Source organism: Coturnix japonica, chromosome 29, assembly GCF_054131305.1.
Source record: "Coturnix japonica strain WE chromosome 29, WE-NBRP24, whole genome shotgun sequence".
NCBI classification, from domain to species: Eukaryota; Metazoa; Chordata; class Aves; order Galliformes; family Phasianidae; genus Coturnix; species Coturnix japonica.
Genome location: NC_140691.1, coordinates 7785820 through 7807816, shown reverse-complemented (window position 1 = coordinate 7807816; position 21997 = coordinate 7785820). Strand labels below are relative to the sequence as shown.

The 21997-nt window shown below is 37.8% G+C and overlaps 4 protein-coding genes across 7 annotated transcripts; all 4 read left to right on the top strand.

Annotated features, from left to right (window-relative positions):
- The first annotated feature begins 3641 nt into the window (after positions 1–3641).
- On the top strand, positions 3642–9155 carry LOC146755940 (kinesin-like protein KIF20B). Its single transcript, XM_085525059.1, has 4 exons — positions 3642–3699; positions 3913–3984; positions 5199–5394; positions 7831–9155. Exons 1-4 carry the CDS (start codon positions 3646–3648, stop codon positions 9036–9038), a joined length of 1530 nt encoding a protein of 509 aa, XP_085381185.1. The 5' UTR covers positions 3642–3645; the 3' UTR covers positions 9039–9155.
- A 219-nt stretch (positions 9156–9374) lies between these two features.
- LOC146755939 (kinesin-like protein KIF20B) lies at positions 9375–14284 on the top strand. Of its 4 annotated transcripts, none has more exons than XM_085525056.1 (6): positions 9375–9542; positions 10162–10301; positions 11498–11653; positions 12582–12772; positions 13208–13346; positions 14076–14284. In XM_085525056.1, the coding sequence occupies exons 4-6, from the start codon at positions 12711–12713 to the stop codon at positions 14229–14231; spliced, it is 357 nt and encodes a 118-aa protein (XP_085381182.1). In that variant the 5' UTR covers positions 9375–9542; positions 10162–10301; positions 11498–11653; positions 12582–12710; the 3' UTR covers positions 14232–14284. The 4 variants fall into 4 exon arrangements, with proteins under 4 accessions (XP_085381182.1, XP_085381184.1, XP_085381181.1 ...); XM_085525058.1 differs by having other exon boundaries at positions 9399–9542; positions 14076–14274; XM_085525055.1 differs by lacking the exon at positions 9375–9542 and adding an exon at positions 9561–9898 and having other exon boundaries at positions 14076–14273.
- A 189-nt stretch (positions 14285–14473) lies between these two features.
- Positions 14474–18339, top strand: LOC146755938 (kinesin-like protein KIF20B). The gene is made up of 3 exons (XM_085525110.1): positions 14474–14756; positions 16505–16624; positions 18133–18339. Exons 1-3 carry the CDS (start codon positions 14568–14570, stop codon positions 18337–18339), a joined length of 516 nt encoding a protein of 171 aa, XP_085381236.1. The 5' UTR covers positions 14474–14567.
- A 419-nt stretch (positions 18340–18758) lies between these two features.
- On the top strand, positions 18759–21570 carry LOC146755937 (kinesin-like protein KIF20B). Its single transcript, XM_085525054.1, has 4 exons — positions 18759–18852; positions 19581–19707; positions 20253–20395; positions 21410–21570. The coding sequence occupies exons 1-4, from the start codon at positions 18814–18816 to the stop codon at positions 21488–21490; spliced, it is 390 nt and encodes a 129-aa protein (XP_085381180.1). The 5' UTR covers positions 18759–18813; the 3' UTR covers positions 21491–21570.
- Positions 21571–21997: the final 427 nt, after the last annotated feature.

Sequence of the window (21997 nt, the reverse complement as noted above, 5' to 3'; positions counted from 1 at the left end):
GTTTCTACAATAGAAGTGTATTACTGCAATTAGCACAGTGATGTCTGGAAAATTCCCATTGCTTTTGATGTAAATGTATCTCATTTTGCCATGAAAATCACCAAACACATCAAGAATGTCGTTTTTTACTGCCCGTGGTCTAACCTCTAAAGCCTCTCTGTCTGTGAAAGGTAATGAGATGGGAGAGATTCTGGGGTCTGATTCCTTCAACTGTCTTCTGATAAGATTGTCGTGAGAGCTAACTCATAATATGGTTAAAGTGAATAGCAACCTTCTACTTGAACCTCGAAGCACTGAGAATTTCTCTTAAAAATAAGTAAAAGGAGGAAACATTTTACACAATTGTGAGAACTACCCAAAGCACTGGGGTAGTGTTGGAAATGGGCATCTCACTACAGCTTGTTCCATTAACAGTAAATCAGGAATGATCTGTTGAGGGAACTGTGGGAGCAAATATCCTCTAAGTATAAGCTGAAGGGATGGCCTTCACACCATTTAGCTGTACAACAAATTCCTAACTAGAACGTGTGCATCTGAGAGCATCATCCGAGGCTCCCAGTGTGATGAGTGGAGAGAAGAAAGAGGCAGTTTTCAGACATGGTTCATCATCCTCAATTGGGTAGATTTAAGAGAGAATAAATGCTGCCTGGAATTCTATTGTCTGTACTTTGCAGATTACTGCTGGCTGTAGGATGGCGTCTGTTGCAAGTGCCTCTCTAACTTATCTCCAGCATGTAGATGCATGTATTTTGAGAGAGGCATCCTACCCTAAGTGTATGTTACTCAAAAAGGAATGTTTTCTTCCAGGAAAACCTACTGAGGTTTCAAAACAGCTGGAGGATAAGACAGCAGCAGCAGGGCAGGACATCAGCCTGAGCTGTGAGCTGTCAAAACCGGATTTGAACATCAGGTGGTACAAGGATGGCAAAGCAATCAGAAAAAGCCAGAAGTACGACTTGCAGCAGGAGGGAAGTGGGGCCATTCTGATCATCCATGACTCTACTGCCAAGGACAGTGGGGAGTACCCCTGTGAGACAGAGGACTCCATAACAAAAGCCAGGGTCACTGTGCAAGGTGAGTTGAAAAGCACACTGGGGATGGCATGTAGAGAAGTCGAGGTAAATATCTGCAGCCTGTGGGTGATGTTTTTCTCTTCTGTTTCCTTGAGCAGGATCAATTCTTAGTTTTCAGAAAATATGATGGATTAAAATCTTTTCCTTAAAATAATCTGGAAACCGAATGATTCTCCAGTGTGATGTGGATCTGGGCAGCCTGGTCTGGTGGTTGGTGACCCCTTGGAGGGGGTTTGAAACTAGATGATCTTTGAGGTCCTTTTCTACTCAGGCCACTCTATGATTCTGTGATCATTCTATGATTCTATGATCTTGGGTGTTAGTGAGCCAAGATAAGATGGCAATCTGAATTAGTCTATATTGAATATGTGTAATCAAAACTATATGCAGTTTATCAGATGAGATCCTACCAGCGCATGTATAATGGTATTGAACTTTCCAGATATCTACTGGAATTATCAAACCTATGTAAATGGGTGGACTCTGTGGTCTTCTTAGACTCTTTGCATCTCTATGTGATATTCTGAAATGAGGGCAAAGGAGATTCAGGACACCTCTGTATGCTTGGGACTTGTTGGGGTAACAAATCCCTTTGTCCTACACCCTCATCCTTTTTTTTTTCCTTCCAGAAAAACCTAATTACTTTATCAAGGAACTTTCAGATGTGAAAATTGAAGAAAGTGGAAGTGCACTTTTTACATGTCAGAGCGAGAAAGCCGCATCCTTTGTCATAAGGAGGAAAGGCATTGCTGAGCTCAGGCCTGGCAGGAAATACAAGAGGGCACAGAAAGGACGAGACCTGCAGCTGTGCATAAAAAATCTGGAGAAAAGTGACAGTGACGTGTACACCTGTGACATTGGTGATGCCCAGTCCAGAGCCAAGCTGGTTGTACAAGGTATGTGTGAGAGCCATATGACTGCGCATCCTGTTTCTCCACTACCAAGACATTATCCTGGTAGAATTTGTACATTTATGGCAGGTCTTTGGGGCTGCAGCTGTCTGGCCTGAATAGCGGTTCACAAGCCATGCACAGAGCGAGCTGCACGGAAAGGGAAAGAACTACCGACTAGAGCAGTGCCATTGAGAACTTTATGTATCATTAAAAAACCAAAAGTGCTGATGTACGGTGAGGCTGGTGACCCAGAAATCAGTGTGAACTTTCTATCTCTGACCTTTCTGAATTACAAATAGTCCTCCAGAGTTCTAGGCAAAAATTCCCTTATGCTGCATTCTGGGTAGTTGTCACGGTTTAAACAAAAATCTACCTGTGTCCGTGACAGGGGGGCCACAGGCAAGCGAGGTGCTAGAAGGAGCTGAACCTCTGTCCCAACTACTTCAGAAGCAGCCCAAACCCCCTCGTACATGGCTAAGATCTCCTCCTCAGTTGGAGTGTAGCACTCCTCAGACCCTTTATATGCTCGACTCCAAAGTCCCGAGGGTTGGCCTTGGGTTTCTCCTAAAGCTCTTTGCCACAAACTCCAAGTGGGACCTTTCTCTCCAGCAGCAGTGTAGAGGATGTTCTTTACATCCTGTCCTGTCCGTACTGGCCCCAAGGCCACGGCACGGGCTATCTCTTGTTTTCTCTGCTCAAAAGCCTGCTGCTGCTCAGGACCCCATGAGAAATTATTCTTCTTCCGTGTTACCTGATAGAGGGGGCTCACTATGTGGCTGTAGTTTGGGACATGCATTCTCCAGAAGCCCACTACTCCCAGAAAAGATTGGGTCTCTGTCTTGGTGGTGGGAGGAGACATAGCAGTGATTTTGTCAATCACATCTGCTGGGATGTGTCGATGCCCATCTTGCCATTTTACACCTAAGAACTGGATTTCCTGGGCAGACCCCTTCACCTTGCTGCGCTTAATGGCAAAACCAGCTTGCAAAAGAATTTGGATAATCTGTGGCAGCACATAGTTCCATTGTATCCCTGGAGGACCCGAAGGAAGATACTGGCTGGTTTGAAAAGCAGCTGGAGAAAACTAACTTTGAACTGATGGAGACCAAAGAAGAGCTAACAGAGAAAAACACCAAACTACTTAAAACTGAAGAAGAGCTGATGCAGAAGAACAAAGGTGAGTTATGCGATGTGAAAGGTAGAAGACAGAAATAGTTCATTAATCTAAAAGAGAAATAACCAGTTTGAGTAGGAATTAGAGGAGATGTTCTACCTTTGGAACCATAGCCTGTAGATAAGTGATAGTTTGTTCCTTGTGTATATTCAGGTTCAGCAATTCCACGGTTTTTGGTTATTTCTTTTCTTTTTTTCCCCCTCTCCTTTAAACTGCAACTAGCAGCTTTACGCTTTCATAAGTATGGGGTTAAATGTCTATATCTTGATTTTTACTTTTATATTGTAATCTCTACTCTTCTTTATGTCTTGTTGATGCAATGTTTTTGTTCCAAGAAATATAGAAAACTTTTGAATCACTCCCAATAAGTGAAGACCACATGCAAATTAATTAATCTGTTCAAAGCTACCTAAACATTAGAATATCTGGAAAAATTGATTACTTAATAAACTATCTATTGGCTACTTATGTAATACAACCTTTTCTGTGTGTTACAGACTTTGAAATGCAGGTGATTAAATTGGATGAGTCTGTTGAGCAACTTAAAGAAGCAACTGAGGTAACTTTATCAAGAAGATGTTGTGTAAAATTGTTTTAATACCAACTTGTGGTAGCTTAAAATGCTATTCCAGTAGGCTCCATTAATAGATTTCTTACCGAGCTTAGCTTAACTGAATTTGCCTTTAATGCATTGTGTAATTCAGCTACTTAACACTCCATTAGAAACTGATGACTGAATTTTTTTTATTTTTTATTTCCAATCTCAATCAAGGTGCAGAAAGATGACATTATTACAGAGCTACGAGACTTAAAATCTCATTTAGAAGAAAAAGTAAAAGATTATGTGAGTTTTACACATCTCCGTATCCTTATACAAAAAAAGGAAAACACTAATTCTATGCTTGTAATCAACACATTTTTGGAAAACTGATTTTCTGTATGTAGCTGGTACTCGCTTGAAATTGTAAACAATTCAAATTTATCTGAAGGTAGTTGTTGTTAACACAAACAACAAAAATATCAACGTGTTCCACTAACTCCTGCCTCACACTCCTACATCAGATGAAGAGCAACAGTAAAAGTATATTGAGTTTGAAGTACGAGTATGAATGGTCAGGATATCTCCACGTTCTATGCAGTCCATAAAACTTTATCCTGACTAATGTACTGCGAGCTACTGAATATGTGAAGACTAGCTTGATTAAGTATGTGTGCATACCACTTCTGGTGGTTTTTGATCATTTTTTGATGTTTGGTAGCCTGAAGTAGCTCTGAAAACATTTATAGTTAATTCTGTCACTCAGATCTCTAACCTTGTAAGCTTAGCAACTTGACCCTTCTTAGTCTTTGACTGTCTGCATCACTGCAACTTAGTATTTCCATGGTATTAAAGCTGACTGTGATGAGTAGTCATGTCCTCACCTATTACTTCTTCCAAGAACAAGGCTCCAACTCTATCTGTGAGATTGTGTGGCCTGAACACTTCTGAGGCTTTTCTTTTCATAAGCTAATAAAGATGAATAATCAGTCCTTGGCAGTGCCAGCATGGCTTAACAATCGTCATCTTGTAAGTAAGGAAGCTTCACTTGTGGTCAAGGACACAATCTAAAATATGCGTGACAGAGCTGACTAAGCTTTAAGGTTGGATTATATCTGTCACGATGAAAGTGATTTTAGCAGCTTAGCAGAAGTGTGATGTGATGAACTTGTATGAGAGCTGACCATTTGCTCTTTGACCATGTTTGTAATTTTGTTGACTTCTTGGAAACAGGAAATTCTTTGATAAACTGGTAAACTCTTGATTGTGTGCAAGTCTTTTACTTTGTAACCTGCTAGGCTCTTGCTTTCCCTTGTATACTCTACCGAGTATTGCACTTGTCATTATCTGAAGGTGTACTTGTTCTGTCTGCTATTGAGATTTGTAACTGATGTCTATAGAGTCACCGGGTAAATATTTTAGCTGTATGGTTTTGTGTAAATATTTGCCTACAGAAGATTACTGAGACTTAAGTGCTCCTTTTGTTAAGCTTCAATGTAACTGATGTTATATCAATACAGGAAAAGACTACCTACCATTTAACTACCATTAAAGCAGAACCGGCAGAAGAGAACACTAATAAAGGAACTGAAAGCAGCCAATTTTCAGTGCTTTCAGTTAAAGCACTGAAACAAGAGAAAACTGAGTTGGAAGTGGGAAGAAAGCGCAGTATTGATGAAGATAAGCCTACTGTGGAAGAGCCACCTACAAAGAAAGGTACAGTTTCTTCCATCCTTGAACAGGGTGTCTTCCAAAACAATAAATTGCTTCCTATTCCGGATAGGAAGCAAAAGGCTGTGAAGCACGTACCTTATGGTATAAGGAGAAAAGCCACTGTGTTAAACTGTAAATAGAAGTAACTGTTATGTAAATATCCCTTTTTCAGAATGCTTTTCTTTTTTGAATGCTTAAGAATAAAAGTTTTTTGCACTATTTTTTTCCTTTTTGCTGCTTTTTCCTCATCTGTTGATGCACTTGCAGATTTGGTAATAGTTTTAAAGCAGTTTCTTTAGGATTGTTTCAACTGCTGTTGCTGATCTTCTGAGTAGCATCAGCTGTTCAAGTGCTTTTTTTGTTTGTTTGTTTTGTTTTTCCTGAAGCAACTATCAAAATTGTTGACGACCTGCTAATTGCTCGCTCATGGGCAATATTTGAGCAAAATGGTTTGGATAACCTCTGATGCATTTAACTTCACTTCTGGGAACAGCTGATCATCAGTGTTCCTAGAATTACGGAAGGCATATACAATGTAGAAGGGAAAATCTAAAACTTAGCTGTATTCCCTTCCTTTCTTGTATTCCTCTTGCAAAATATGTGCAAGGGAGAAAGTCAAGGCCTTCTTTGGATGAGATGCTGTTCTTGGATGATTTGTCTTTGCTGCCTTTATTTGGCATAAATATTGAATCCTAATGTGACCACTGAATGGCATCACATATAAGCATCTTACCAGAGACTGAGGGAGGGATGTGGACTCCTCCATACTCCAAATAGTAGTGGGTTTGTTCTAATCATATGACCAAAGCTCTCATTTAAAAATTAATGACAGCAATGCTTCACATAGGAATTAAAATGGGTAGCTGATAGTCACAATGTCAGCATGAAGTTTTCTGTTAAGAAGTACTGAGTATTCAATCATGTTAAAATTTTCTTCTATTTGTGAGTATTAATAGCGTCCAATTTCAAAAACCGCTTAATATATATTCTTTAGCTATGTTAAATATACACAGTAGAACAATGAGCACAGGTATGTTGTGCTGGTTCTTTTGTAGAATTAGTTATATAAGTAGCACGAGCAAAAGTGTTTTAGGAGATGCTAGGTTATCTCAGCTTCAAGTTCAGGGTATTTACACCATTCTCTGAGCTTTTAGGTCTTGTTTCCTATGCTCTGTAATAATGCTTTTTCCCTACTTCCTGTGTAAGGAGCTTCTAGACTGAACATTACACATCTTCTCCCTAGTCTTATTTATCTTGCTTTAGTGCTTGCTTGTTGTTTTCAGCATAAAGTGTTTAGATTACTTATAAATCATATTCCCCTCACTAGTGTTGCTGGGAGCAGCAATCAAACCCAAAACCTGGTTTGGGGTGGAATACGCCACTGCTGTTTCTTCAGTATGACTTTTAAATCAATTGAGGGCTGTATATAAAACTCCTTAGATGAGTTAAGAGGCTGTTTCCATGCAGTACATGTGAATCTGTATGTAATGCAGGCTGCACGTGGGCGCTATAAAATTCTGCAATTCTGTAGTTGTAGTAATAAAAGGACTGTACAAGAATCACCATGGAATATATTGTTGTGGTGACACAATCCCTAGTAAGTCTTGACTTATATTTATTTTTTTTAATACTTAAAGTATGCATATTATGGAATGGACATAACTGGATTCTAAAGCAGTGATGAAATACAGCAGAAGTCGCTTTTGATAGAAAGAAAATGCATGTGATTTTAGCTAATTGCTCACCAGTTAAAGAAAAAAACAGCCCCAAGCTAATGGAATATTTATGGAAACTTGAATCTGCAAATTTGTACAACTTTATGAGTGAACTTTATATGCAAAAGAGTAAGTGTGGACAGAAGTAGGAATCCTCATATTTTGTTTAGAGATCAACTGAATAAGAGAGACAGATATCAACACTTAAGTGATCAACTTGTCCAGGGTTTTATCTTTCTTTTGAAAGTAAGAGGACTGTGAGTTGGAATGAAATTTCTTAGAGAACTGTTTATCTACCATTTAGATGTAGATGGAGTGATTCCTGGCTGCCTTATAGGGATTGCTGAAGTACGGAAGATAGAAAGAATATAGCTGTGAATTATCTATCTCGTTCCCATGTTTCTTAGATCTAATAAGATTTTCTACTGGTGTGGAGTGGAAGGTTTGAGTAGTGCCATGGTAAAAGTGTTCTTCCAGACTGAAAACCTTTTGCTGTTAATTCTGTATAGAAATCTGAGGCACCTGATTATGTGTCCAGAGAACTTTAATTCCTTCACTACTATCAAATACTATGTGATGTGAGGGCATGGCTTGCATATTACGACAGTTTTTCACTTAGAAGTTGCTACTTGGTGTTGTGAACTGCTATGTAATAATGATTTTAATCAATCTGAGCTACATTCCTTTTCCCTTTTTTTTGTTTGTTTGTTTGTTTGTTTTACAGTAGTTGTAAATGAGAGAAAGAAAAAGAACACTGTAGAGCAAAAGACAATTGAACACATGAAACAAAAGTGCTCCGCGTACCGAAAGGAAGTACTAGCACTGAGGGAAAGAACTGAAATCTTGGAACGTCATTTAACTGTGCTTGAAGAACAATGCAGAAGAGAAAAAAATAAAAACGAAGATTTCAGTAAGGAGGTAACAAGCCTGCGTATTGAGCTTTCTTTTTCTGAAGAAACAGCTGATGTCCTCCGTGAACAAATTCTGCAGGGTCAAGCTGACTATCGGGAAATTGCTTCTGAACTGGATGAACAGAAATCTATAAATATGACACTAGAAGACAAAAATGCCCAACTAACTAACAACATAGAAGTTGCCAAAGAATATATAATTGATAAAGTGTCACAAATAAAAGAAATGCGGACCAAATTAGATGAATTATACAAATGTCACTTAGAGTTTCACGCCATCGGTACTGACTTTGTCAGTGTAAAGGATTCCTCAGACTGTGAAAAAGATGAGCCAGGGACATCTCAAATTAGTTCTGCATGCATTCAGTCACAGACTTCTTCCATCTCAGATCTTGTGCAGGGCCTCTCCTTTAACTATAGTCTTGAAAGGATTTGGGAAGTATGCAGAAGTATTGTTGATGTTTCCTCACAAAAAAGTCAGCACATCAAAGCACTGCTTCAAGACAATGAAAACCTAAAGGCGGGACTGAATAATGCTGAAAATCATAATCGTCAACTTGTAATGAAGCTATGTGAGATTACAACTCACACTAGTCAGGAAGATGATCTTGTGAATCAGTTACATGAGCAAATAGAAAAGAAAACTCAGGAGTTTGAAGAAAAGACTGCAGAAGATCAGAGAGTGATTGCACAATTTCAGGAGGAAGTTGCCAACTGTGAGGTAAAAAGAAGAGAGCTTGAATATCGCCTGGAGGCTTCCAAGACAATGGAAGACAATGTGTCAAAACTCAATGAATTACTTAAAGAAAAAGAATCTATTATTGTTAATCTGGAGAGAGTTACAGCAACTCTGCAGGAGAAGTCTGCAAATGCAGACAGAAAGGTTGAAGAGTTAAGTAGCAAAGAAGCAAATCTGATTCAAGAAGATATGCAGCTGAAAAACAGCTTGGAGCAGATGAAACATTCTCTTCAGGAAAAGGAAAAGAGTGAAATGGAGAAAGTGCAGCGTATAGAATCGTAAGTAACCACTGAGTTAACTTAGAGCCCTTTGAGAATGAACTAGAGTTAAAAATAGTTAATGGGAACATCCCTTTGACTTAATGCATTTGCAAAAAGAGACAGAAATAGCAGAACTGAGACAATCTGCCTTAAAGGATTCAAGCAAGGTCAGCTCTCCTTTCCTCCTACCTGATTAGCTACCCATAAATTCTGTAAAACTCCTGTACCTGCTCTTTGTATTCTGGGTGTGGTTCTGTTCTTGAACACTGTCGTATTGACATCATGTGCAACTAACCAAAAAAAGCACCAGCTTTTATTTTTGTTCTTCAGAAACAGAATTTCTGTTAATTACTAAAATTTCAATTTTTTCAGTAGTTCGATAAGCAGATGTCAGTTTGATGCTTATGATCCTACAGTCAGACTGGACATCTGTAGCTTTTTCCGATAATTCAACATGAAATATAGGAGCTGGTGGAAACTGAGAGGATGGAAGATATCTCCAAAGACTATGACCAACTATGTGACGGTCAGCCATTATTTGTGTGTGTGTGTGTGGAATATCTGTGTAAATGTTGTCACATTGCTAATGACTTTGAGTCTTCTGTGTTTCGATTTTAAAACATATCTGCATGTATTTGTATGTAAATATTTCAATGGAGATGCTCTATTTCTTTTAAAAGAGCTTTTGGTCATGGGAGAATCTTGATTTGAGAATAATGGGAGCTAGTAGGGAGTTCATCTGTAAATTTTCAAACCTTCTGTGTGCAAGGGATAGAATAATTGAAGTTATGCAAATGACATTAGAAGAACAAGAGGAAATGCAGCTTAAACAAGATGAAATGCGTGAAGCTCTGTTAGAGATGAACGAAAAATTAGCTTCAGGTAATCTTTCCAGGGAAAGGGAGCAGGGATGCAAAAGGGGTTTAGACGTACTGTGATAGCCACTTCCATTTTCATGTGACTGTTACTTAGGCATTAACGTTCCATAGTAAACAACAACTCTCTTGTAGTTAAAGGCTTCTGTTATTTCTTTATGTCTGTAGCAGATAAAACCGAAGCGGTTTTAGTAAAAAGTCATTGGTGTGGTATTTCAAATATATATTTGAAATGATATGCTATCTAACCTCTTTTTGTGTATTGAGTAGAACTGATTGCATGGAAACAGAAATACAGTGAACTGGAATACCAGAGCAATAGTGACTGGCAGCAAAAGAACAACGAAAGTGATGAGGCAAATTTGAATGAAAACAGTACAGAATTAATAAAGCTGCAAAAAGAGCTGGAGGTAACTTAACTTCAAAGTTGTAACTTGATAAAGTAAACTGTTATATTGATTACAGAAACTTCCTGTAAAAGCTGCAGTGCAACATGCAATAGGGACCAGGTGCAGCTTTTTTGTGGTACGTTAAGAATGGAATCACTGATGCCCCCATAGTATAGGAAGTGTAGCCTTCCCTACATTATGCTGCCATGAGCAGTGCTTCTTTTGCTGGCCTCTGAACAGTTAGTTGTCTTATCCCATCTGATGTTATTTTTTGTTGTTGTTGTTTGTTTGTTTTTTTAAATAAAAGTAATGGGCTGGCAGTGGGAGTTTTCTAAGTGAGTATACAATAGGTTACATCCACTCTGTTAGTGGAATGGTTCTGAGCTTCTTTCCTCCTTCACCTTGAGTAAGCTTATTCATGATATTTTTTTTAATGCGCAGAGCCAATTCCCTTTTTCAAGAAGAGGGGAAAGTTGAGCATTCATTGCTTCATTCTATACCACGTCAATGTGCTATAAGCAGAGTATACTTATACAATTGTTGTTTGCAAGAAAGGAATACTAACTCAAAGCAAATTGTAACTTACGGTGTATTTGTCAAAACTGTTTTCTGTTAGTTGCTTGGGCAACTAATATAAGCTATCGAAATCATCATCTAACTTTATCACCAGGAAGCCTTTTTTGTTGGGCTGCGGGTCTACTAATTTTCCTTGGTTAAAAGACTTTTATTTTTTCCAAGCGGTTTCTCAGGTGCTCTGTCCTATATATGAGAATGTCTGCCAGTAGGTTTGATAGGAAAGGAGACTACTCCTACAGTGTAAACTATGTTGCTTTTCTTTGTCTTTCAACCCTGAAGGAGCTGCAAGTTTTTCTACAACTGCTGCAAGGCAGCGTAAAGTGTTAGAAGTTTTTAAGTTAAAAGAGTTTTTCTTATACTGACTTTTGGTGTAAGTTCTGTAAAGCTTGTGTGAACATTTATAAAGAAAAAGAGATGTTTTATGGGGGCTCTCCAGTCTGAATAAGAAATACTGGAAATGATTATTTTTTAATGGAAAAGAACTAATGATTATCCAATACCTGCCTTTGGGAATATTCTGTAGTAAAAACTGCTAATGTTTCTGTTATCTTGCAGAAACAAGTCTATTTAATGATGACCTGGCTTTTAAGACTTTTATTCCTTAATGTCTCACTATTTCATTTTTGGTTTCTTTGAAACAGGAAAGTGAGACTAAGTATCAAACTGATAGAAAAAAGTGGCTGGAGGAGAAAGAAGAGCTCCTAAATCAGATAAAAGAAGCTGAGAATATTCGCAACAAAGAAATGAAACAATTTGCTGAGGACTGACAACATTATGGAAAGCAACAAGCAGAAATCGTAAGTGATGAGGTCCTGGCAGAGTTGTCTGGTGCCTGTAGTTTGGAGACAAGTTCATACCAAGTATTAACAGTAAGGGTGCATAAGAGCAGCTTGTCCAAGTCCCCTTGCTTTCTTATGTGGCAAAGCCCATATGAGAACTGCTTGATTTGGAAAAGAAAGGAATGGGGGGGCCACAAAAAGAAAGATCTTTCATAAGTGCATAATGAAATGTCACGTATGTGGGACATCAATAAGAAAAGTACAGTTGAAAAATAGATCACTATTTAATGAGGCTAAGAAAGTATTTTGTACAATAGCTTTTGTTTGTTCTCTTTTCTGCAAAGCAGAAGGCCTTTAAGCCTTTATAAGGAAGAAAAGGCAATTGAGTTTCTAAAGAAACCCCACAAACTTCTCTCCAGATACTGAATAAAAATACTTGGTCAAACGGCCACAGTTTTGCTCCTTTATCACTTTCCAAATAGTGACTGATAACAAAGTCACTTGAGTTACTTGAGCTGTTTGCTGGGCTCTTGTCATGTAACTTCTTAAACATGTGAATCTGTACATTCTGCAAAGCTTTTTTTACATCTGGAAGTAGTTAGTCCCGACTTTCTGGACCTGCAAGCAGCATAGAAGGATGTGAGGAGCTTAGTATTATTATCACTTTGTGACTTTATTTTCCTAAAGCTCATTAGTAATCATTAAATGAGCAAATTGAAGTTCTTAAATAATACTAATATTTTTTCACAAGGAGAGTAATGTAGGTTGTCTAATAGAAGCATAGTTTTGCTTCTGTAAGTTTGTAGTGCAACTAGTTCTAGAGCTCCTGTGGATCTTGAAGAGATCATACATTTACTAAGACTGTAAAACGGTGCTAACTACCGAAGTGTTAGAACAGTTCAGTGTGTAGTAGGTGATGTTCACTGTTCATCTGTTCTTCATTTAGGAAAGACTTGTTGCCCAGCTGGAGGAAAAGGACCGTAATCTTCAAAAGTGGCATGAGGAGAGAGATCAGTTAGTAGAAGCTTTGGAAGAACAGCTCAAAAGTTTGGCTTTCAATGAAAGCTTGGAGCAGATGAAACATTCTCTTCGGGAAAAGGAAAAGAGTGAAATGGAGAAAGTGCAACGTATAGAATCGTAAGTAACCACTGAGTTAACTTAGAGCCCTTTGAGAATGAACTAGAGTTAAAAATAGTTAATGGGAACATCCCTTTGACTTAATGCATCTGCATGCTTATCAATGGCCAAACTACTACTTTAGGATGCTTTGGTATGCTACTTGAGTTCCAAGGGAAAACAGGAGTGTGCAAGGAAATAAAGAATAATATGGGGATTGCTGGTGGTTTTGTTGTCCATCCCTCAGAATAGCATCTGAATAATTTATTGCTTCAGCATCTGATTATGAGAAGCAAGCTGAAATTCAAAAGTAATTGTTTAAATCACTGGTCTAGATAGATTTAAGAGTCTATTTACAAATAGAAACCAACAGGCAGGGCATGGATTAAGCTGTAATTGCTGTTTCCATGAGATGTGTAACAGTAATGTTCTTTGTGTCTTTATTTTTAACAAAAGGCTAGAAAATATTCTTTCTGAGAGTTCTGCCCTTGTACTGAATCTGAAAAAAGATTTGCAGAGGAAAGAAGAAGAGTATGCAGATCTGAAAGACAAACATTCTGATGCCGAGAAACAAATTCAGCAAGTACAAAGCGAGGTTTGTAGTCAACTGAGATATTTTTTTCTGTAAGATTATGCTTGGCTTTCTGCTGTTAAAACTTCTCAAACTTTAACTATGAAGCTGGAAATTTCACACTAGTGTGGCTAGCAGCAAATCTTAGGTAAAGTTGCCATTGAAGCTCTAGAGGGGACCAGAAGTTAAAACATGGTTTCACATAGATAATGAACAGAGGAAAGTAAAGTTGGTTGGTAGTCTGGAATAAGGTTTGTGAAGAGAATAGCTAATCTGTCTCTGGAGGGGACTTGTTATTATCTCTACGTTTCTGGTGACTTGCCATTGGTATCCGTGGTAACTCCAAAGCCTAAAACCTAAGTCTTGTGAAAAAACGCTGATAACTGGGAAGAAGAATGCTATTTACTTGAAGAGAAATAGACTAATTTCCAGAGGCTCTTTAATATAAGCATGTATATTTTTTTTCTTCAATTTCAGCTTCAGTGATGTTAATAGTTAAAATTTAATTATTAAACAAGAAGATATCTTAAAACCCATATTGCAGGATCTTAGTCTGAAAGTTTATTGGGTGTGCTTGGGGTGGAAAATTGAAGCTTAAAAATGAATTCATGTCTTCCTTGGTAACCTTGCACTTGCTGTCGTTTTCCTACTCAGCACTTGTTTGTGAATTCCTCTTTATTTAACAAAGAAGTATTTGGCCAGGTTGGATTACAGAAGTCTTTTAATGAACCGTGAGCTGTGCTTACATTACAGGTGTCCACGATGCGTTCTGTGGAGGAATCCCTCAGGAACAAGATGGAAGAACTTGAAAGGATTAATAACCAGTTTAAGGATGAGCTGGATTATAAAGACTATACTATCCAACAACTTAAACAGGTATTTTACTTGCTCTTAATTTTTATTACATGAATGATGCAGGTTTTCCAAGCAACAGGGAAAAGGTCAAAAAAGAAAAAAAATAGAGCAAAGTGAAAGTGGCCAACTGAAATTAGTGGTAGACCATGAAAGATATTCAAATAATTAGTCACTACATAGCACTGGCAGATTGCTTTAAATACAATAATCTGCATAGTAAATACATATGTAATACATGCATGTAACCTGATCTTGTTGAGTGACATCACGATATGTTAATTGAAATGTCTTACCATAAACTCTTTTTATCAGCTTGAGTCCTTATTTATGCTATATGAAAAACTTATTAATTCTAGGCTGTCTTAAAGATTCTGCTTGTTTTTACTGTGTATGCTTTTCTTTCAACATGAAATATATGAGCTGGTGGAAAAGGACCATAATATTCAAAAGTGGCGTGAGGAGAGAGATCAGTTAGTAGAAGCTTTGGAAGAACAGCTCAAAACTTTGGCTTCTATTGCCATACAAAAAGAGACAGAAATAGCAGAACTGAGACAATCTGCCTTAAAGGATTCAAGCAAGGTCAGCTCTCCTTTCCTCCTACCTGATTAGCTACCCATAAATTCTGTAAAACTCCTGTACCTGCTCTTTGTATTCTGGGTGTGGTTCTGTTCTTGAACACTGTCGTATTGACATCATGTGCAACTAACCAAAAAAAGCACCAGCTTTTATTTTTGTTCTTCAGAAACAGAATTTCTGTTAATTACTAAAATTTCAATTTTTTCAGTAGTTCGATAAGCAGATGTCAGTTTGATGCTTATGATCCTACAGTCAGACTGGACATCTGTAGCTTTTTCCGATAATTCACAGCATTTCCGGATCCCAAGCTAGGCTCAATACTCAGACAGTAGTTCTGTCTCAGGTTTCTTACTTTCTTTGCTTTCTCTGAGGTAGTATCTACAATGGCATGAAAAGACAGAAGGGGACGTGGAGAGAGATTAAGGGAAGCATCAAAAAGCAGAGGGGGGATGATCTTTGGAAGTTGCATTTCTTATTTCAACATCCAGCTTTTAATCAGGATAGCCAATCTAAGACGTAGCATAGAATTTCAGAAGCTAAACAGAAGACTAAATGAGTTGTGCTCTTTTGAGAATGTTTGGATTCACTTTCTCTGAGAAGAAAGATGTTCTCATAGCAAAACTTCCCCTACAACTGCCGACTTTCTCACAGTACCGAGGATTTGGGAACAAATAAAAGCTCGGGTTATTATATCTTAAGAGAGATGAAGGCTGAAGCACATAAGTAAAATAGAAGAATCAAAATATATTGTATTACAACTTCCCAGGCAATTCTGTGACTACTGCACTTGTAACAGTGACCGTACAAATCCGTGAAATGTTACTGTTCTTGAATAGTTAAGTGTTCTAGCCTGCAATTCTAAAACTGATGCTACTAAGTAATTGCAATACTGCTTGTGTGTGTTAATTCCTTTTGCCAATCCCACAACTCAGCAGTTTTTACTGTTTATTAGGATAATGCAACTGTGATAGAAGAGTTAAGAAAAGAACTGGCTGACAAAGATGACTTTATAAAGGAATTAAAAAAATGCATTAACCACAGTAGCCCTCAGTGTTTGCCAGAAATACTTTTACTTGAAGAAAGACAAAGTAGAAGGAATGACTCTGTAAATGAAAAAGTATGATTATATTTATAGAAAGTCAGTACTTAACATCTTGTTTACCCCTTTTTGTTCTTCTGTTTTCCTAGGAGATACTGGAGCTGGAATCATTTTCCTTAGCATATAGTCCTTTAACTACATATTCAGTGATGAGTACTTGTTGGTTCTTTTTGTCTTCCACTCAAACATGAGCTCTCATCTTCTCAAAACTATTTTATTTACTAGAACACCATCTCTCTGTGTACATTATGGAACTTTTCCATGCAGTTTTCCATGTATTCGTATGTGGATGCTGAAGATTAGGCAGAGGTTTAGCCTTTGGTGTTCTAACATAGCAGCTGTGAGCGTGCAGAGTATGGGGGGAATGGATGACAAAACGACCAGCGTTACAGATTTTGTCCCTAAATAATGTCTCACTTTCTCTCTTTTGGAGGCAGAATACTGCCTGAGACTGTTAGTGAGACCCAGTAGGGTGTATCTGAAGATCACACAATGAATAGATGTTACTACCTTCCCACACTTGTGCTGTGTTTCAGCTTACGTGTTCATGTGGCGTCTGAGCTTGAGGTTTTACACTGTAACTTTAGAAAACTCGAGATATTTTGGAGGTCTAATGCATAGCCTAATCTTTACTCCTTTTAAATATTTACAGCCTAGGAAACAACAAAGCAAAACTAAAACTGGAGAAAGTATTCCATTAAGATGCAAAGCTGAAGACAATTATTTGTCACGTCGATGTACTAGGAGCCTCACTTCATTAAATGAATCTGAGGTTAGTATGAAACTTCAGATCTGACAATGTTGTGATTGTATTGCTTTTGATAAGGAATGAGTAGGAAAAGATCTCATGTTCTCTAAACAATTCCCAAGTTTTAATTTATTTATCCCTTTCAAGGTGATCAGATCACCTGTTTTTATAGCCTTTGATAGGAATAAAAGCTGTTGAAACAATTGTGTGATGAATTTTTGTCAGGTGCTGTTGAAAACTCTCCTCATGTTAATGCTTATGAAGTGGCTCATGATTAGATAAGTTACTTGGAAAAAATTCATGGAGCCACTGAAACGGGCACAGCAAATTGAACTTATTTTCTTCCTCTGCAGGATTTCTGGACATTGTTTTGTTAGCAGATGATGTTAATCATTCCTATATAAGTTTTTAATTGCTAACTTTCATAAAACAGCAGTTACATATATTTTAAAAACAAAGTATTTATTAACCAACTTAATTCTTGGAAATACAGTGGGTGGTGATACTCCATTCAGATTCTTAGCAGAGCCTGATAAAGTGGCTCTGACTACTTTTTGTCTTTCTACAATCTTTGGTAACTTTTTGAGAGGAAGAAGACTCCCCTCAGGGGGTCGGAACAGTGTAAGTAGTAAAAGCTGCTAGTCTGTGTTTGGGACACTGGAGTTTGCTAGTTACTAGCAGCAGTAGAAGCAGCCATCTCCCATTTTCTGATGTCCCCAGCAGCCTGTCTTCCATGTGTTCAACCAGCATCTGAACTCATTTTTGATATGCTAGCTGAATTCCTGCCATAGAGAAGGAGGAGTCCAGGTGATCTCAGTTCTGACTTTGTTGTTCCTGTTGAGAAAAACAGGATTGGGTGGATTGTGGACAGTAAGTGCTGCTGGGGAAATGCATACTGACATTTCCCTGTCACTTAGCTGTGCATTTGCTGCCATTTGACCGTGAGCAGGTACATGATAGCCTTCAGCTTAAGTACGGTGTCATTGCTTGAATGTCTGTATTCTCTCCAGGGAAAAGATAGCAATGGAGTTCTTTAATGACTTGTACTGGGCTTGCACCTTGCCAGCTGGACCTTACTTATGTAAATAACATCTCTAGTGTAGAAGAGGAAGGGCAAATTCCCTAAGATTAAGCTGGAAGTTAATCGAACACTTGAATCAAATGCTCCTGTTCCTGCCCAGTTCTGACGCAGCAGAGTTGAGATGAAGAAAATCGTGACAGTTCTACCACCATTCTCTATTAAAAAAAAGTGTAGTTGTCTGTGCCCTTGAGAAAAAATGACTTGTAAAGTATCAGGCTCAGTTTAACATGGAGAACTTTTTTTGTGATCATAGATTGGAAATAATTTTAAATGTAACAAGTTCTAGGAAAGAAGGGTAAAACTCTGCTGTAACTGAAATAGACTCCTTCTGTTACAAGTGTTCTTACAGCAGGAAAATCGAATGCTTACATATCCTTTTCCAGATGCTTTATAGCTTTTTAATCTCATGGCTACCTCAACACTTGCACTTAAAATTCTTCTGTGCTATCAGGAGCATTTGGAAACTGTCCTCGACTCTTCTGGAGTGTCCGCAGAAAATGGCAAAACTAGTCGGTTCCCAAAACCGGAGCTGGAAATCCCACTGACACCTCTGCAACCTGATAAGACGGAGATAAAGCAGCACGGCAGCATGATACCTTTAGGAGTGAAAATGCCTAAGGCAAAAAAGAAAAGAAGTGATGACATGGATGAGGTATGACCTAGACCCAACAGAAAACAAAATATCTGATGCCTTTTTACCATTCTCATTTAAGCATTAAAAAAATGCTATTTCTACCTCAGTAAAGTAGTTGAAGAATTTAATCAATGAACTGCTTTAATGAACAAAACTAATAGCCAAGCTCAGTGATAATGGTTTAAGAGAAGGGAATTTCTCTTAACTCCATTGTGTATTTTCTTTGAAACCTGTAGACATAAATCAGCTTTTTAGACATCATGAGATGTCTAATACTGATATATTAATGTCCTGTTTTTATAATTGAATGCTTATTTATTATTTGATTTACAGTGGAATAGTTACCACTAGCAGATACTTCCCTACTATTAGCAAAAGTGTTTGAAGTGTTCACTTTTGTGACATCAATTGTTCTTTCCAAAAGAATCATGGCTGAAACTTGTCTTATTTTCCCAGGATTTTGTGAAAAGTGAGAACACGAAAAATACAAAATCTGTCATGGCTTTTAATTCACCCTCTGCAAGTGACGAGAAAATGGTTGGTTTTTGTTCTAGTTTTGAAGCTAGCTTGGGTCTTCCTGTAATTGTGTGGTCACACGAAAGAAGCAGTGTCTTATCCTTATGTGTATACCTGAATGGGAATCTTACATGCTTATGAGCTCTTCCTATTAAATTCCATAAGCTAACCAAAGGGCAAGTCAGTCTGTCCCCAGAGCGTGTAATGGCTGTACTGTGTAATGATTTGGAGGGAAGGATATTGCACACTGAATAGTTGGGAAGAGAAGCTTTAGTGTATTATCGTGTGCTTTTGTAAGTGAAGCCCTTGTATTAAAATAAGGTTCATATCATTAATATGCATGGCAGTTATTAAAAACAGATGTTCACATGTGATAGCAGTATCCTTGGCATGGTCAGAGTATGAGTAGTAGATTTTTCCCATCTGTTGTCTTCTGTTTTATATGTTTGTTTATTTTATGTAATTAGAACAGCTTATGTAAGAAACAACTCCACAGCTTGGGAGCTACTTTTAAAGAAACTACTGCCTTATTAAGAAACTTTAAGAAACGTATGCCTTGAAATAGCTGAGATTTTGACAACTCCCTGAAGGGTATAAAATTGTATACATTACTTGCCGTTGTGGTATCATCAGCATAATGAACAGAGGTGTCAGTAGTAAAGCTCAAAATGTCAACTTCAAATAACATTGAACTAAAATGAAGTTTAAACAATGTTCTTGTTTCACATGTTCACATCTCTGTTGAACAGAAATCCGGAAAAGACTACTTCCTGAGAAAGCGAGTACATGCTTCAAGACTGACTAAAAAGAAGGATGAAACACTGCAAAAAGTTGGAGATTTTATTCAAAGCTCTCTTTCTATTATACACTCTAAAGGTTGGTGTAGAATAAGTTTTATTCCATGTTTTCTAGACATTGTAGAATGGCTTGTTTCTGCTGTAGGCTATTGATGTATGTGTTCTTAGAGAACTTGTCTGCCATGTTAAGTTGTCTTGTCCTTTGATTTATGAAGTAAATGCATTTATTCGTCTCTTCAGAGATTCATTATTACATTTGTGAATATCTACAAGTATACAGAGAAAGTTGGTTCTGTCTTGTGCTTCTGTCAGCACGAAAGTTAGGCCTGTTGTTTAACTCCTGCTGAAGTTTCTGACTTCCAGCGACTTCTGAGCCATGATTGTCTTTCATACTCCATTTTAATGCGTGCTTTAAGCTGCCGTACCTGAAGCTATAAACTGTTTCAGCTATAGAAGCAATAAAGAACCTCGATGAACAAATACAATTTCTGAGTATTTTCACTTAAATTTTACATGTCATTTATAAACCAAGTTTGTTACGAAGCTTTTTTTGCATTCAGTGATTTAAAGACTCACAAAACCAGTAAGTTGATTGGTTTACGTATCAAAACAAATTTCTTCTAGCCAAGAAGCTGATGTCAGCAGTAAGTTCTCCTAAATCAAACGAACCTGAAAGTCTCGAAGAAGGAGAGACCAAGCCAAAACGATGCAAAAGGAAGCTGTATTCCACTGTCGTTTCTGGCCCTCTAGATATACCAGCTTCTTCGGTAAGCGATTATACTGTAGTCTTGGCTTAAAATAAACTACTAAGGAGTCCAAACAGACTGGAGGTTTCATCTATTTGCAGGAGGAGGTTGAAAGTACTGAGGTATTTCTTTATTCTACCAAGTCATTCTTGTTGGTCTTCCTGCTGTTCTGTTTTAGTTTGTCCTCAAAGATCTCTGTGTTTGGCTGGCTTACAGTTTACTAAGTAGGTGATGTAGCAATCACGGAGATGTCTTCTAATTTGGAATCATAGATAATTTCAGTGTGTTGGAGTGGGATTATTCTACTACACGCTTTTCTAGAGCACAACTTAGACAGCTTTTTAGGTATGCTTAAACTATGATCTCCTGTCTAAGCCAACTTGCAAAGGATCTGATGTGCCAGTTTCATGACTCTGTCGGCAGCTATTGTGCTAAGAACATTCTTGCTCTGTTGGAACTGCATCTTTTAATTATAATAGAGTCCTTTTTCTGTTCAGCATAGTGATCATTTGCCCATACTGTAACATCCCTCTGAATTTTTTGATGATTTGACGAATGATAGGGGCAGAAACCAAAATGTTATTTTTTTTTTGTTAGAGGATGAAGAAGGTGAGACAATTTCTTCTCTCACTGTAGTTCTGAGAACACGGAACTGAACCGAGAACTGAAATTCTGGGCAAGTCATAGCTACAGGGGTTGAGGCTAAAAATGTTTTCTGAACGCTTCATGTTTCACAAAACAAGTATTATAATACTCTTTTGAAAATAAGTATTTCAAAATGAAAGCTGCCTTCAGGCTTTCCCCAGATGTGTGTGCTTTTTTAAGATAAACAGGATTTTGTACATTCTCCATATTTGTTCCTTGTGATTAAGCTGCATTAAAATGATCTCGGTATCCCATATTTTTCTGAATAAAATATAATAAGCAAATTCCATTCTGAAATCCATTTAGGGGATGAAATATGTTTGCGTGGGTCAAGAAGAGCTTGTCAGTCTTGTGCAAAAAGATGAGTAACTTTTGAAATGTTTTCTTCAGGAATCTGAGGAACAAAAGAAGGAAAGTGATCATCTGATCATCAAGCGACGGCTGAGATCCAGAACAGCTAAAAAACCTTGAAGAAGCGTGTTTGTTCCCCTTTCTCAGGACATACTTTTATTGTATTATTAAAACTGGTTGTTAATAAACAGTAACAGTTACTCCGTTGTGTTCTTAAATTTGTATATAGGTGTTTGTTGCAGAACGGCAGGAGAAAAGCAGACGACCACACCTGTCATTGACATATGATCAGCGAATCTCATTTATTCCTTGGCTGCGTGTACCTTAATAATACGGATAATTAGCTCATACATATTGCAAAAGTGGAGCTCATCATTGGTTCCCAATAACATACTATCCCCGAGTATCTTAACAGCTTGTTGTTATCAACTGAAAGCTACTCCCTTGCTGAGTTCCCAGAACCATGGCTAGTTTCTCACCATCCCAGGGCATCCTGTTGTTCTTGCTGTCCTTGCAGGTGTTATGGCTGCTTGCTTAGCTGCACCATGTTTACGACCCTTCTCAGCTAACTAGCTGTAAAAAACACACTCTACATTTCCCCTGTTTTCTTTTAGGCTGAAAAAGGGT

Coding starts and splice junctions, on each gene's coding strand:
- LOC146755940 (XM_085525059.1), top strand. CDS start 3,646: ATGCAGGTGATTAAATTGGATGAGTCTGTTGAGCAACTTAAAGAAGCA. Junction 3,700..3,912: donor AACTTAAAGAAGCAACTGAG/GTAACTTTATCA, acceptor ATCTCAATCAAG/GTGCAGAAAGATGACATTAT. Junction 5,395..7,830: donor AGAGCCACCTACAAAGAAAG/GTACAGTTTCTT, acceptor TTTGTTTTACAG/TAGTTGTAAATGAGAGAAAG.
- LOC146755939 (XM_085525055.1), top strand. CDS start 9,733: ATGGGAGCTAGTAGGGAGTTCATCTGTAAATTTTCAAACCTTCTGTGT. Junction 9,899..10,161: donor GAACGAAAAATTAGCTTCAG/GTAATCTTTCCA, acceptor TGTATTGAGTAG/AACTGATTGCATGGAAACAG. Junction 10,302..11,497: donor AGCTGCAAAAAGAGCTGGAG/GTAACTTAACTT, acceptor TCTTTGAAACAG/GAAAGTGAGACTAAGTATCA.
- LOC146755938 (XM_085525110.1), top strand. CDS start 14,568: ATGCTTTTCTTTCAACATGAAATATATGAGCTGGTGGAAAAGGACCAT. Junction 14,757..16,504: donor CCTTAAAGGATTCAAGCAAG/GTCAGCTCTCCT, acceptor AAATATTTACAG/CCTAGGAAACAACAAAGCAA. Junction 16,625..18,132: donor CTTCATTAAATGAATCTGAG/GTTAGTATGAAA, acceptor CTGTGCTATCAG/GAGCATTTGGAAACTGTCCT.
- LOC146755937 (XM_085525054.1), top strand. CDS start 18,814: ATGGCTTTTAATTCACCCTCTGCAAGTGACGAGAAAATG. Junction 18,853..19,580: donor CTGCAAGTGACGAGAAAATG/GTTGGTTTTTGT, acceptor TCTGTTGAACAG/AAATCCGGAAAAGACTACTT. Junction 20,396..21,409: donor TAGATATACCAGCTTCTTCG/GTAAGCGATTAT, acceptor TGTTTTCTTCAG/GAATCTGAGGAACAAAAGAA.